Source organism: Mangifera indica, chromosome 14 (genome assembly GCF_011075055.1).
Source record: "Mangifera indica cultivar Alphonso chromosome 14, CATAS_Mindica_2.1, whole genome shotgun sequence".
In the NCBI taxonomy this organism is placed as follows: Eukaryota; Viridiplantae; Streptophyta; class Magnoliopsida; order Sapindales; family Anacardiaceae; genus Mangifera; species Mangifera indica.
In genome coordinates, this window is record NC_058150.1 from 7529241 (window position 1) to 7544129 (window position 14889).

Sequence of the window (14889 nt, forward strand, 5' to 3'; positions counted from 1 at the left end):
TATTTGCATTAATTTTTTTAAATTTTTGGTCAGGGAAATAACATTTGTACATTTCTACCTTTAGAATTTTATTTTTTTTTTTTGGGATAAAAGGAATTGAGTTTTGGGTGATTGTTTATAATTTAGGAATTCAATGAGTGACAAGCATGGAAAAAGAGTTTACTTAGCACTTAAGCTATATTCCATAAGTAGCTAGTTGTGCTTTTGGCAAATTCAGTGCATGCCCAGCTAGCATACCAAAAAGAGCAGATGACTACAGATCTTAAGGGTTAAGGAGAAGGCTAGCCTTTTTCAATTAATAGATTAAAAAAAGGCTAAAGAACTATTTCTTATTCAAGTTTTACTCTAATCTTAAAGATACACTCGTGACAATTCAAAAATTTAAATACTCATCCATAACCCAACTACTTTCGGTAGTTCTATTAATTTGTAAACTCTATACGAATATATCAAGGCAGAATTACATATTGGATTCATTGTTATTAACTTGTAATTGTGGTCATGCGTGATAAATAAAAATTAAGAAAATTGAATCAGATGAAGTTAATAAAATATTCTTCTATCTATATTACAGAGAAATGGTACAAATTAAATATTTTCCAAGAGGGCTACCCGGACTCCTGTCTAATTGGGCTTATTTTAGGCCTAAATAACCCAAGTCAGTCTCAACTACAAAACCATTGTTATTAAATGATAAATGGTGCTTCCTTGTGCTAAATGATAAATGGTTGGTTGATTGTGGCCCTTATTTCATATCTTATGAAGAATAGGTTGATTTAAGGGTTCTTTTGATGGGCGAATATCTGGCTATAACTATATATTTTTATTTAAAACAATTATATATACTTATTTTAAATATATAAATGAATACACACTAAATATATGTTATTATGTGATTAAGTGATTTTAAATTAAAAATAAAATAATACCTAATCATATAATGACACACAAAAGTGTGTACTTATTTGTACACTTAAAATAGGTATATATATTATTATTCTCTTTTTCGTGCTTTATGCTTTTGTTTTCGAGGAAATACATTCAATTTAACAATAGGCCAAAGGACTATTTCCCACTTAAGTTTTAGCTCAATCTCAAAAATACACCCGCAATAATTGAAAAGCTTAAACACTCACCCATGACCTAAGTTCTGTTAGAATTTTGATTAGAGGCATGGGTAAAATCGTCATTTTACAACTAGACTCTAAAAATTTATATATATATATTTTTTGCTAATTTAGAAAACTAATAATTTTTCTCCATAATTAAACTTTAAAAAGTTGCATTCCCTCCCTTAGGGTTTTAATTTTTCAAGTAACCTCTCCCTCTTTGACAACCTTCGACCCTTTATCTCCTTGTCAGAGAGGACAATACTTCATTTGGATTACGATGAATCGTTTAAATGAAGTTGAATCATCTTCGTCTATATGAATCAACGAAGACAAGAAATCATCTTCAAAGAAAATGTTATATATATTTCATTCATAATATTGGCCAAAAAGTTATTTTTTGGTTTTTCAAAATTTGGTATTGAATAATGTTAGGACTAATATTTTGGTGAAATATATATAGGCAGTTATGAAACATTTAAGAGAAGTTATGAAATGACCAATTATAAAAGATAGAATAAAAAAGGATAAAAGTAAGATTGGACAACTTTTAACTGATTGAAGGAGAGAGTCTAGCCTCTTAAAAGCTAGACAAATTAGGGAGAGTTTTGACCTCTCAAATAGCTACAAGTGGAGATCACAGGTCTCTCGTATATATGAAATTATCTATTTGAGAATATATAAAGTATAGTGGAAGGTTACTTCATTTTTGGTGTTGTTTTGTTTTACCTATTGGAAATTGGAGATCAATTTTGTTTTTGTGTGTTAGTTGTGTGACTTTATTTGGGGTGATTTGAGTGAGTTCCTATTGAATGAATAAGACTAAATAGGACATGAACAGTGACATCTATTTTTATTTTGCACTTTTTAAAATGCAATATTAGGTCCCAGTTATACAAGCTAATGGTCCTTACAAATATGAGACATATTTGCTCGAAAATCTCAACTACTTTGATTGCGCATACTAACAAATAGAAGTTAAATAAAAGGAATAAATTCATAAAATGCTCATTGACAGGTTTGAATTTTTCAACATTCACCCCTTGATTGGTTAAACACTAATCAAAACTCGACACTTTTTGAATTTTATCTTAGATAATGTTTTGGTGAATTTGTTAGCTGGTTGTTCTTCAGTATTGCAGTGTTGTAACTCGACTTCTCCTTTAGTAGCAAGCTCTCAAATAAAAATAATTGTGTATTTCAATATGCTTGGGTCTCCCTTGTTGCATTAGATTCTTTGATAATGAAATGACAAACTTGTTGTCACAGAAAACTATTGTTTGTTTCTACTTCAAATTAGCTAAAATTTATCTCATCCAAATGGCTTAAGATTTTGTAGCTATTGCAATCATATACTTAATCTCTGTGCTTAATAAGACAATGTTTGGTTGCTTTTTTGACATCCATGAAGTAGTTTCAAACCCAAGACACAAAACATAGTCTGATATGTTTTTTCTGTCCTCTAAACATCCAACCCAATCATTATTTTTAAATGTAATAAAAATATTGCAATTGCCCTTCATATGCTTGATGCCATAGTTTATTGTTCCTTGAACATATCTTAGAATCCTTTTAGCTGCTCCAAGATGATGTTTGCTTGGACTATACATAAACTTGGAAATAAGACTCATAACAAACATTAAATTTGGTCATGTGTGTGTGAGATACATCAACCCTCCTACCATACTCCTAAAATGTTTTTCATCCGTTTTCTCAACTCCATCATTCAAGGAAAGCTTGTCATTTGTGTTGAATGATGTCTTGGCAGCTTTGCAATTTGATATGCCAATCAATTTCAAGAGATTAGTACCATACTTTCTTTGGCAGATAAAAATCCCATTTTCATATTGCATAACTTGAATACCCAAAAAATAATGTAGCAAACCCAAAATAAACATATCAAAAGTTCTTATTATTGACTCTTTAAAGACTTTCATAATTTCAACTGAATTTTCAATGTAAATCATATCATCAACATACAAGCACACCACTAAAAACTCATTTTCATAAGTTTTAACATACAAAGTAGGTTCACTTGCATTTTCGTAAAAATTGTTATCTACAAAGTAAGAGTCAATTTTACTATACCAGACTCTAAAAGCTTGCTTGAGCTCATATAGTGCTTTGTGCAATTTGTAAACCTTGTGCTCTAATTTAAAGCCTTTAAGTTGTTCCATATAAACATCCTCAAGTAAATCACTATTAAGGAAAACTGATTTTATATCTAATTAAAAAACAAGCCAACCACTATGAGCAGTCAAAACTAGAATTGTTCTCACCATATCAAATCTCACCATAGATGCAAAAATATCTGAAAAATCGATATCAGGGATTTGATCAAATCCTTTGACTACAAGTTGTGCCTTATTTCTCTATAAGATACCATCTAAATTGAACTTGCATTTGTAAATCCATTTAAGACCAATTGCTTATTTTCCTGTTGGCAAATGAACTAAGCTCCATGTTTTGTTCTTTTCAATAGTAGCAATCTCCTCCTCCATTGCTTTGATCCATTCTTCTTTCACAATTGCATCTTTAAAACAAGAAGACTCTAAGGCAAAGTTAGCAATTTCAGATGAGGAATAAATATATGATAAATCTCTTACCTTTCTTGTAAGAGAATTTAAGGTAAAATCCACAGTAAAAGGAGCAAGAGGGACATAATTGGTTGCTTCAAAATAATCACCATTTGTTGCTCCAAAATCATCACAATTTGTCTCAAAATCATCTTTCCAAATTCAAGCTTCATCTTCATTGAATTTGACATCTCGGCTAATAATCAACTTGTTAGTAATAAAATTAAAGGGTTTATACTTTTTCGTTGCTTCACTGTAACCAATAAAGATGCATTTCTCACTTTTCTCATCTAGCTTCTTTCTCAATTTTGATGGGACACAAGCATAGGCAATTGATCTAAAAATTAAAAAATGGCTCACATTTGACCTTCTCCCACTCCAAGCTTGATAAGGAGTTCCATGGGCAATTGCTTGTTTTGGTGAACGATTAAGGAAATATACAATTGTTGCCATTGCTACAGCCTAAAATTTTTTGGAAGATTATTTTTTATCAACATTCTCTTGCCTGTCTCAACAAGTGTATGATTATTTCGCTTCGTTACACCATTTTGTTAAAGTGTATAAAAAACTATCAATTATCTTTTTATTCCATAATTTCTGCAAAACATATTAAAATCATAGGACATAAACTTGCACATATGATTATTTTGCAATTTCAAGATTGAATTCCCAAATTGTTTCTTAGCTAAAGTCTTGAATTGCTTGAAACTATCAAATGCTTCAGATTTTCCTTTCAAAAAGTATACCTTAGTCATCCTTGCAAATCATCAACAAGGATAAGAATTTCTTACTTCCACTCAGTGAAGGTGCTTGCATGGGCTCACAAATGTCAACATGAATAATCATGAGAGGCTTAGATGCTTTCCAAGATTTGACCATTGGAAACTTGTCACGATGATGCCTCCCCAAATGCAAGGTTCACAATTGTTATCCTTGATTAGCACAAATGGAATGTCAGACACCATATTCTTCTTATATAGTAGTTGTAACCTATCGTAGTTGAGATATACAAATCTTCAATGTCATAACACTGAATCTTCACTAGAAGCTTTGAAAACAAGATTAAGGTGATTGGGTTATGAGAAACTAATAGGAGAAATTTTATTTTCGGTCATTTTGACTGAAAACAATAGCTACATACTCTTTTTTTCATAATTCAAACATTCATCATTGTCTAACACAACATAGTAGCCTTTCTTCAACAACTAAACCAAACTTAATAGATTTTGAACCATGTTAGGCACATACGTTACATTATGAATCAGTTTCCTATCAATCTTGCAACCCACAAAGACAATATCCAAACCACATACCTCAACTCGAGTGTTATTGCCCATTATCACCTCCAAATTACCAAATTCATCAATTTGCGCAAAATAGTCCTTGTTCCCAGTCATATGATTATGGCAACCTTTATCTAACTACCACACTTTATTGAACATTCATCATTTCTCTCATGGAAATTAGCTTGCTTCTTTGTTAGACAATTTTTTAAAAATTCTTACAGTTGTAACATTGAACAAAACTTTATCATGTTCTAGTTTAAACCGACATCCTTCTCCAATTTGATTAGTTTTACCACAATGAGGACAAATAGGAAAAGAATTGGCGGTACCTTGGCTTTTCTTTTTCTCTTGGCCATTTGTTCTATTGCAACCTTTTCCACAACTAGCATATCCACATCCTCGACCTCTTTTGCTACCAAAACCAACTCTTTTAGAGTCTTCAATCTTCTTTTGCATCTCAACCTTTTCCCACAGGGCTTGCTCCACCAATGCCCTTGCTTATCCCTTCAACCATTCTTTATGAGATTCTAGAGAACCTATTAATTCAACCAATGAGTACTTAGAAAAGTCCTTTGACTCTTCAATAGTTGCAACCACTTGATCAGATTTAGGTGGAAGACTTCTCAAAACCTTTTCTACAGTTTTTTGTTTAGAAACCCCTCACCCAATGCCCTAATTTGATTCACAATGGTTGAAATTTTGATTGAGAAACCTTGCACTAAGTCAAAGGATTTCATTAATAAATTCTGAAATTCTAGTTGTAATGTCTGTAATTTCACTATTATGACCTTGCTTGAACCTTGATATAGCTCCTAAAGTAAATCCCATGCTTCCTTTGAAGTGTTTGCTCCTATCACTCTTGGAAATAGAGCATCATCCATAGCTTGTTGAATGAAAAACAGAGCCTAGACATTTTTTTTTTATTTTCCTTTAATTCATTCCTCTATGCTGTTGTCAATCTTAGGGCTTGCTAGGATCGACAAGTTCTTCAAAACCCATCTCTACTAAATCCCATAGATCTTGAGACCTAAACAAGGTTCTCATTTTCATGGCCCAAAATTGATAATTGGTGCCGTTGAAAATTAGAACCTGTTAAACAGTGCTATTGTTGGTGAGTGTCATCCTTCTCTTTATCTAACTCTCTCTACCTCTTGTTTGGACTCTCATGTTTTCACTATATGGACTCATAAAGCTCACAAAACTTTTTCTGTGTTGGTGACTTGACAACTCACCCCACTAACCTGGCTCACAAACTAAATATTAAAAGAATAAGACTAATTGAAATAATAAGACTAACTAGAATTTAAACTGTGGCTATTTATTTTTATTCTGCACTTCTTAAAATGCAACATTAGGTCTTGGTTTTATAGGCTAATAGGCCTTACAAAATAGGAGACATTTTTGCTAAAAAATCTCAACTATTTTGGCTACGCATTCTAACAAATAGAAATTAAATAAAACGGTTGAACTTAGAAAAATCTCACTGACAGGTTTGAATTATTCAACAGTTCCTAGCAAATAATTATTTAAAAACATTGTTTTACAAACACTCTTGTCCAGAATGATGTAGAGAAGGCCTAGTCAGAACTCTGTATTAGTGGATTGTTTCCTGTACTACTTGTTATTCTGTGAAAAAAGAATGTTATCAAGTGAATGCATTATCTAGGAGAATCACTTAACAATTTTATTCAGAGGTAGATAAGAATGTCTGGAGCATACATCTTGTGAAGTTATATTATATGTTTAAAGTCCATACTCACATGTACTTTATACTGATATGGGCACTTTTATTTCCAGATTGTGTTTTTTCATAACTAAAATTTCTGAAATTTTATGAATCTTCTATTTTTCTTTCACATTTGGGTATAACGGCATATTTTGTTAATTGTTTTCCTTTTAATACTTTAATATGTTTTTTAAACTTGAAAGATAGACAGGTTTGGGTATAACGACATGCAACAGGATCTGTATGGTTGCTGTTTCATTTTCTTCAGTTTTCGCTGGTTGCATATGCCTTGTCAAATCCATGCTACATTTTCACTGAGAGTGGAAACTATCTCATAGTGGGTCTTCGCTGTCATCTTTAATGTAGCTGGGCTGCTACGCAAGTTTCACACATCTAATAATATTAATAGTCGGTGGTGGCGGGCAATCTTAATCTTTGTTAGATAGAACCCAGTAAGATGTCTTCTTCAGGTTGTCTCTCATAGTAGTTTCTATTTCTATCATAAGATTCATCATAACATCTTACTTCCTTTTGGACTGAAATGAAGAGTTTATTTGTATTATAGAGAGATCATTACATTAAACAGGGTGGGACATTGACATCCATCCAAGGGAGCTCTTTTCCGCCTCTTCAATGGGTAGCTGAACAAGACAGAAGACACACATTCTCTAAGCTTTCCTTCTATGTGAATTACTTATGCTTACATATTTTGTGAATTATAATTTCTTTGTTGAAGGTCAATGGTAAACTGCATCACACTGAATTCAACTAGCAGAGTAGTGTTGACAAAATGCCGCAATGCTTTTACAACGGTTCTCTTCTCTTTCCTCACTAATTTTGCAATACAGTTTTCTTCCCAACTTTGTTCAGCATCATTGAATGTTCTATTAATCTAAATGTTTTTCAGGCAGCCAACTTCAGCCTATATGCTATTGTTTTAAAAGTTTTTGGTGTGAGCAGTATAAATACACATGCTTATCTTCAAAATCACGCATATATGCTTATTTAAAGACTTCTATATATGTAGTTAAGAGATTTCCTTTGGGCAAGATTGTTAATACAAAGCAATGAGCTGTACTGCTGGATTGCATTCTCATCTATTTCTATTGGATGCTGCTTCGTGGGAATATTTCTTCTCGGAACCAAATAACTGAGGTATACAATTCTTTTTTATGTAGATTAAAGGATAGATGTACAAGGAAATAGATAAACAAGGATTTCATGGGTGTACTGATTCAAGAAAACTTTATTCTGTCAAATGGCTCTTGTTTATATGCTCATCAGACTAGGAATCTTTGCTTCACAGGTCTGAATCTGGGGGGAACTCCATTTCTGTGGGCAGTTTACTTTGAAAACCAGCTTCTAATATTAGCTGCCTATATGTAGTGCAAAGTGATATGCAAATATTTGGTAAATGATCTGTAAATATCTCACATCAATTTGATTTTTTTTGGTTCCCCTCGTCTAGATATATCTTGCATTCTGTCATTAATGAATCGCCAATGGCCCAATCAACTAAAGCACTGCTAGGTGACCATCATTTCAGCATTTGAATTTTAACAATCTTATTTTATAATGTGGGAGTTGAATGCTATGCTAATTATGTTGTCTGATTGATGGGATTAGGCTCCTGCCATCATCTACATGTGCAGCTTCATTGTATCCATTCTTCTTCAGCTCCTCTTCATGATACTTCGTTGCTTCATTAATTTATTTACAGGATTTATGTACATAAATAATACTAATAAAAAATGTAACCATCAGATATGAGTATTTAGGAGATGGCATGGACTGGCCAACGCCTGAAGGCTTTCTATTCAGCTGGAGGCATCATTTGGATATTTTGTGGTGTAGCAATCCTTGTTTTACTTAGAAGCATGACTGCATTTAGCATCATAAGTTTTTATTGAGGTTCTTCACCAACATTCCTGGAGAACTGCTTAACAAGTACTACATATATTTCGGTTACAAGGTATGGTTTGGGTCTTGTTCCAGCATTTTGTCCTCTTGTTAGAGTGGTTGTCGCATTCACCATGAAACTACATACTCCTTATTCAAAACTTATAATGGAGCCCCTGTTGGAATGAAGTGCAAAAGGAGCCAATTTGCTGTCTATAGACAACTTGTAGAAGGCGTTGCCTTTTTCTTTTTTTATCATCTGAAAGAAAGCAATTGACCTTGGCAATTCTTTGTTGGAAAGATGAAATACTTTTGTATATCTTAATACCTAGATAAATTTGTTTAGAGAAACATTCATATATGTTTCAATGTTACAGAACAGATAAATTAATTCTGAAAAGTTGGTGGAGAATATCATTCTTGTTCAATCATGCAATATGTAAAATTGGAATGGAATATTAGCGATTCTGTGTATGCCTTTAGAATACAGGATTCTAGTATACCTTGAGTTGACCTCAGGATTTTGAGTTTGTCTAAGTATTTGCTTCAGAATCTGACTTAACTCCCCCAGGCAGGCTTGGTGGCTATATCCCTGGCCAGAAGAAAGAAAAATAAGTTGATGGCAGTAGTTTTAGTTGGTTGATGACATTATTTCTTCAATAGCTTTGAGATTATGTGCAAACATGTGTGTTATGGGATGCCTGTGCCACAAAAATAAAATATGACAGCAGAAACAGACATGTAGATTAGAATATTGTCAGTGGAATGCAAAGAATATACTAGTGATTCCTGTAGAAGAATTGATTAGAATATTTGCAGCAACAGATACATGAAGAAGTATATTAAACAAAAACTAAGGGAAGCAGATGACAAACTGACTGTGTTTCATAAAAATTCTACACATTTATACGAAGAAGAGGCTTTTTGGTGGATCGAACAGTAGATGGGTCGCGCTTCACCTTGATTAATTGACTTAAAACTTGAACGTAACGATTAACCATTCTTTTCAGCTTCACTCCTTTTTGTTGCTGCAATTTCACCAACTGAAGCTGTTTCCCTTCTTCTTCTTCTTCTTCTTCTGTGAAGTGTTCTCCGAGTGAATTCCTGCTTTTGCTCTTGTCCCCATTTATCAGTTGCTTCAAACTCTTATGATCATTATTCTTTTCTTCCACATGATGAACACCAACTTTACAAGGATTCTCCATGGTGGCAGGATCATCATGGAATACTGGTTTTCTGGTTCTTTTTGACATGGTAATATCAAAACGAGGTTTAGTTGTCAGATTGCCTTCACTTCCCATTGTTGCTTAATTCCTGATTGAATGTTGTTGTGATCTGATCACTTGAGTTAAAAATGGGCTTGCTTAATAAACAATTAAGGGGCAGTTAAGATATAGAATTAGAGGTGAAAAGTGGGTTTTCGTATTGTCCATCTCTTTCCATTGCCTAAACGTTTTGCAGGAGGTGAAGTTGTACCAAACATTAACATAATGATGGTCCAAACCATTGTAATTTGGTAATTAGTAACACTTTTTGGGTCGTTAGTGTATCACATTTCACTTAATTTTGACAACAATAAAAGATACGTTCGCACTCATTGTTGCCAAAAAATTTTACTTGAGCCAGATTACATAGAACTGATTATACGAAAAGATTAGAACCTTTGCTCTCTCATTTGGAGTCAAAGCGTTTACTAATATTACCTTTGGCCTGGTATGCTTTTAGAAGCTAATATATTGTAATTATATGCATCCTCAGCTTACTATGTTGATGTGTGTATGTATATATATATATATATACACATACATGTATTGACGAAGAACTAGAATGTGGTGCCTACTAAGCAAGGACAGAAGCTCTAGCCTCTAACTTCGAAGACACAAGACTGCCTTGCAAAGTTGGTTTTTAACCGGAAAGTGTTGTTGCTTGCTTGTAAGATGTAAAAAGATAGAATCTTGTTGGTATAGTATACTTGTCGTTTCCGATAGGTAGCAGCAGGATGAATATTGGAATCCGCGCTCTCTCTCTCTCTCTTTCTTGGGCAAACGGTGCAAACTCCTGCTTTTTCGCTCTGACAAACCATACGCGTCCTGTTGCCCACTCTTCTCTTCTTCCAAGCCCTGGAAAATGACAGAGATGCGTCATCCCCAATGCCCTCATTGAGATTCGAGAGTCAGTTTTCTCTATCTCTTTCCCCATCTTAACCTCTGGTTTGTTTTGTTTTTGTTAGCATTTACATTCTCATGGCTTCTTTAACACCCGGAGTGCTTTCCAAGCTCCTGGAGAACACCGGCAACAACAACGTCAAAGTTATCGGAGACCACCGTTCTCCCCTTCTTCAAGTCATCGAGATCATTCCCTCACACGACGATGACCCCTTTCGAAGCAGAGGCTTCTTCTTGAAGCTCTCTGACTCTCTCCATTCTGCTTATGTTTCCATCTCTCCACAAGACGCTGACCTCATTTTTAGTGACAAAATACAGCTGGGACAGTTCGTATACGTCTCGCGCTTTGATTCGGGCTCCCCAGTGCCTGTGGTTCGTGGGTTAAAAGCCCTTCCTAAAAGAAGGCCTTGTGTGGGGAGTCCTAAAGATTTAGTATCAAGTGATTTACTGCAGCTTCGACCTCCTGCGCATTTCAAGAAGGAGAGTGTTAAGGGTTCCAAGACAAAGAGATTGGCGTTTGAAGATTCGAAGGGGAGAGCTCAGCCTGAAGGGTTGGAGTTGAGGAGATTGAGTCTGGATTTTTCCAGAAAAGGTTGGGGTAACAACATTTCATCCCCTTTTAAATCAAAACAGATTGCACCTTCTGTAAGTTCTCATTTGCCGCTACAATATATCTATTCTTTTTTCTTTATCTGCTTTTCAAGGTTCCTGTCTAGTGCAATTAAGAGTGTGTTTTGTACACATTTGTCTTTTATTGGCCTTTCTATGTACTTGTGAGCTAAGACAATTTTGCGTCAGCAGCAAATAAGCTCATAATTTGCCTATGGAATTTCTTGAAATGATCAACATAATAAACGCAGGAAGAGTCGTCAAGGTAAGGCTTCAAGTCTGTGTCCATCGTATTACGTTGTTTGCTCGGTTCTGACAATTCTTTGGCTTTGTTAGCTCCTGATGAGTTGGTAGCTGTTTGGAGACTCAAATCCCTGCAAACTCATTATGTGTGCATTCTTTTATGTTGAGATTTAGATTACAATGAGGGGCAAATAAATAACCTTTATCTGTCTTCTCCTAAACTTGAAAGTTTTATTAGTTAAATTTCACAATTTGATACTCTTTGCACCTGACCCTACTCTGTTACCGAAAACCAGACATTGCTGCAGGTTGCCGTTGATAAGAAGGATTCTTCCAAGAGTATTTCTTCAATGAAGAGTCCAAGTTTTATTATTTCCCCGTTGAGCAGCAAAAACAATAATGTTTCACCAAATCCAAAGAGCATTCCTTCTCGAAAAGAATTCAGATCTTCAACTGGTAGAACTGTTCCTTGCCATCTTGTCAAAGTGCCTCTTGATCCCAAAACTTGGTCCAATAGGATGATTTTATGGGATGCGTTGCCACCTATTGTTCAGGACCTTGGAAAGGTATGCAATTAATTACATGTTTAATAGTCCAGCCGATGTGATGCCAAATCTTGAGCTCCTATGCCCTTGACACCTTCAGGAAGCTGTTTGTCAGAGGAATGTTGCTTTTCTGTCTGCCGTACGAGCACTAGAAGAAGCATCGGCTATTGAGGCTGTTATAAACTGTTTGCAGTATGTGACTTGTAATGCTGCCTTCTGTTTTCCAGTTGCTGCTGTACTTTTGTTACGTTTTCATTAATCTTATTATCTGGCATCTTGGATTCACTTTTCCATTGCTCTTAGATGTGAAAGAAGATTTGAGTACACCTAATTTACTCAAATCACCAAGTGTTTATTCAAAATTGCTTATGTCAAACAAACAATAGGATTCATATGTATTCCTGCATTGTCTCTCTCTCGGATATCCATGGTAGATAAGGAAATAATATTATCATTATTCATGAATATATGATGGTGTGAGCAAACCTCAATGTTGAACCCTTAAATTGGGCATTTATGTTGACTTGTTAACAAGAGTTGAACGTTCTACCATTTCTGCAATCAAGATTTTTTCTCTTTTTTCCCCTACCTCTGCACAAAATTTCTATATGATTGGGTTGACCCCAGATTTCCTGTGTTCAAAAGGGACCTTTCTCAGTAAACTAGTTAGTATTTAGTGTCCACAAGCAGCTTTTATTCCTACTATACTAGCTAGTGCCTAGAGGCAGTTATTATTTCCTTTAAATTTATTCGGTTCGTATTTAAGAGTTTTTCTTTTCTCAATTCTTTTGCCTTGTTTAATCTTGAAATATATGCAATGATGAAATTTTCTTTTTCAGATTATTTACCGAATTGTGCAACTACTCTCAGAAATTATCTGCTGGAGCACTGGTGGAGCAATTTCTGGAAGTCCATCAGAGTATGGACAGAGCAGCAGCAGTGATTAATTCTTTAATTAGCAACAATCTTCCTGAAGCAAAGTCAAGCACTTATTCTAGCTTAGACAGTCTTTTTCCAGATGAGTGGAAGACTTTAACCAATAGAAACGCCATGTTATGGGTTCAGGCTGCTATAGAGACCGATTTCTCCAAATTCAGTTTGTTCGGAAAGCCAGGAGGGAGTGAAATTGTAAATAGCGATAAATATCATTCTGTCATCTTAGAAAATACTCCTAACGTATTAAATTCTTATAATCATTTGTCTGAAAGCAACCCAAATCCTAGAAACCGTGGCAGCTTCAAATCTGATTCAAGTGTTAACAGGGTGCCATCTCCTACAAAACAGCAACCTTCAAGACAAAAGAAAGTGAATCCTGAAAGAAAGGAATGCTGTAAAGGAAGTGGATTGAAGAAGGCAGCAAGTTTAGCAGATAAACTTCTCTTGGTTTCTCATCAGTGGTTCTTGAAGTACTTGGAGGATTCGTTAAAAATGGGATTTGGGTTGAGCAGAGGAGAAGGAAGTTCTGAAATTGCATGTCTTTTTAGGCAGCTTAAAAGAGTGAATGAATGGTTGGATAGCTTGGTCAAGGGTGGACTGGAGGCCAATGATAGGATAGAGAGCTTGAGGAAGAAGTTATATAGGTTCCTGCTTGAGCATGTCGAATCAAGTGTTGCAGGGAAGTAGATGAATGTAAGAGCTAACTAAAATTACACTTGGATATATTCAGTACCACTGACTAATTTCAAATTGCAGTGGCCATTGCTATATGTTTAAAATTCTTATAGCTTATGCGGGTCAGTAGTTTGTGTCACATGATCAATTTTCAAGTTTTACCCACTTATATTCTGAATTCTACTAATTAAGGGATGTTCAAACCTAGACAATACACAATGGCTTCAACTCTCACTACCTTCACTATTCAAGTGTATAGATGACATCTATTATATTTTATGATATATTCTTGTTAGCTTTCATTGTGTATGCCTTCTGTTTCATTTTTTCTGTTCCTTTTCAAATTCAGCAAGCTCACTTGAAACTGCAAGTGAGCTCCGTTTCCCCACTGGGAGAAGGTGTTAAAAAGACCAGGAAATATAGCTCTTAATATTTATATCTAGTATCTCTATTTCTCTTATATAGACAGAGCTAATATATATATATATATATATATATATATATATATATTAACAGTTACATTTTCCATACAATATAGGCTATGGAAAAAGAATATATAAAAAAAAACATGACATTTCAAATTCAGTTCTTGTCAAGAAGAAGAAGTTGATCCTTCATTTGACAAAGTCACATATATTGATCTCTGTGATGATGATGTCCTCTCCACAGAAACTGCAGCAGTCTTCGCTGGTGCTTTCATTCCTTTGCAGGATTTCATATGTGTGTGCAATTTCTCTGGTTTGAACGATTTCCCACATTGCCTGGCACATATTGGTCACTGCTCAGCTTATTCAATTATTCTTTTATTATATAAACTTACCATAAACATTATTCATTAAGACTACGCAAACATAAGAGGATCCAGCTAGCAGTTACCACCGGTTTTGGTACCTTTCCGTGGGTATAACAATAAAACAGAAAAATTTGCAGGTGGATATATAATATCGACTTGGTAATGAAAGCTTTAAGATTTCAGGTACCCTCATATGATACAAAACAAAAGTAAAATGAAAAGAAGAGAGCGACTTACGAGCAAATCGGCCCACCCCTTGGCTTGTATGTTGCAGACATGGGTTTTGGGCTAGCAAATTCGTTATGCTTCTTTGAACTCCTCATCCCT

General features: G+C 34.6%; 2 protein-coding genes and 1 pseudogene across 3 annotated transcripts; 2 read left to right on the forward strand and 1 right to left on the reverse strand.

Annotated features, from left to right (window-relative positions):
* Positions 1-6940: 6940 nt before the first annotated feature.
* LOC123196999 lies at positions 6941-9026 on the forward strand (annotated as a pseudogene).
* Positions 9027-9492: 466 nt separating this feature from the next.
* LOC123196597 lies at positions 9493-9897 on the reverse strand. The gene has a single exon (XM_044610652.1). The coding sequence runs from the start codon at positions 9895-9897 to the stop codon at positions 9493-9495; it is 405 nt and encodes a 134-aa protein (XP_044466587.1).
* Positions 9898-10526: 629 nt separating this feature from the next.
* On the forward strand, positions 10527-13938 carry LOC123196023. 2 transcript variants are annotated; one of them, XM_044609905.1, is made up of 4 exons: positions 10527-11406; positions 11910-12179; positions 12259-12350; positions 12998-13938. In XM_044609905.1, exons 1-4 carry the CDS (start codon positions 10840-10842, stop codon positions 13779-13781), a joined length of 1713 nt encoding a protein of 570 aa, XP_044465840.1. In that variant the 5' UTR covers positions 10527-10839; the 3' UTR covers positions 13782-13938. The 2 variants fall into 2 exon arrangements, with proteins under 2 accessions (XP_044465840.1, XP_044465841.1); XM_044609906.1 differs by having other exon boundaries at positions 11922-12179.
* Positions 13939-14889: the final 951 nt, after the last annotated feature.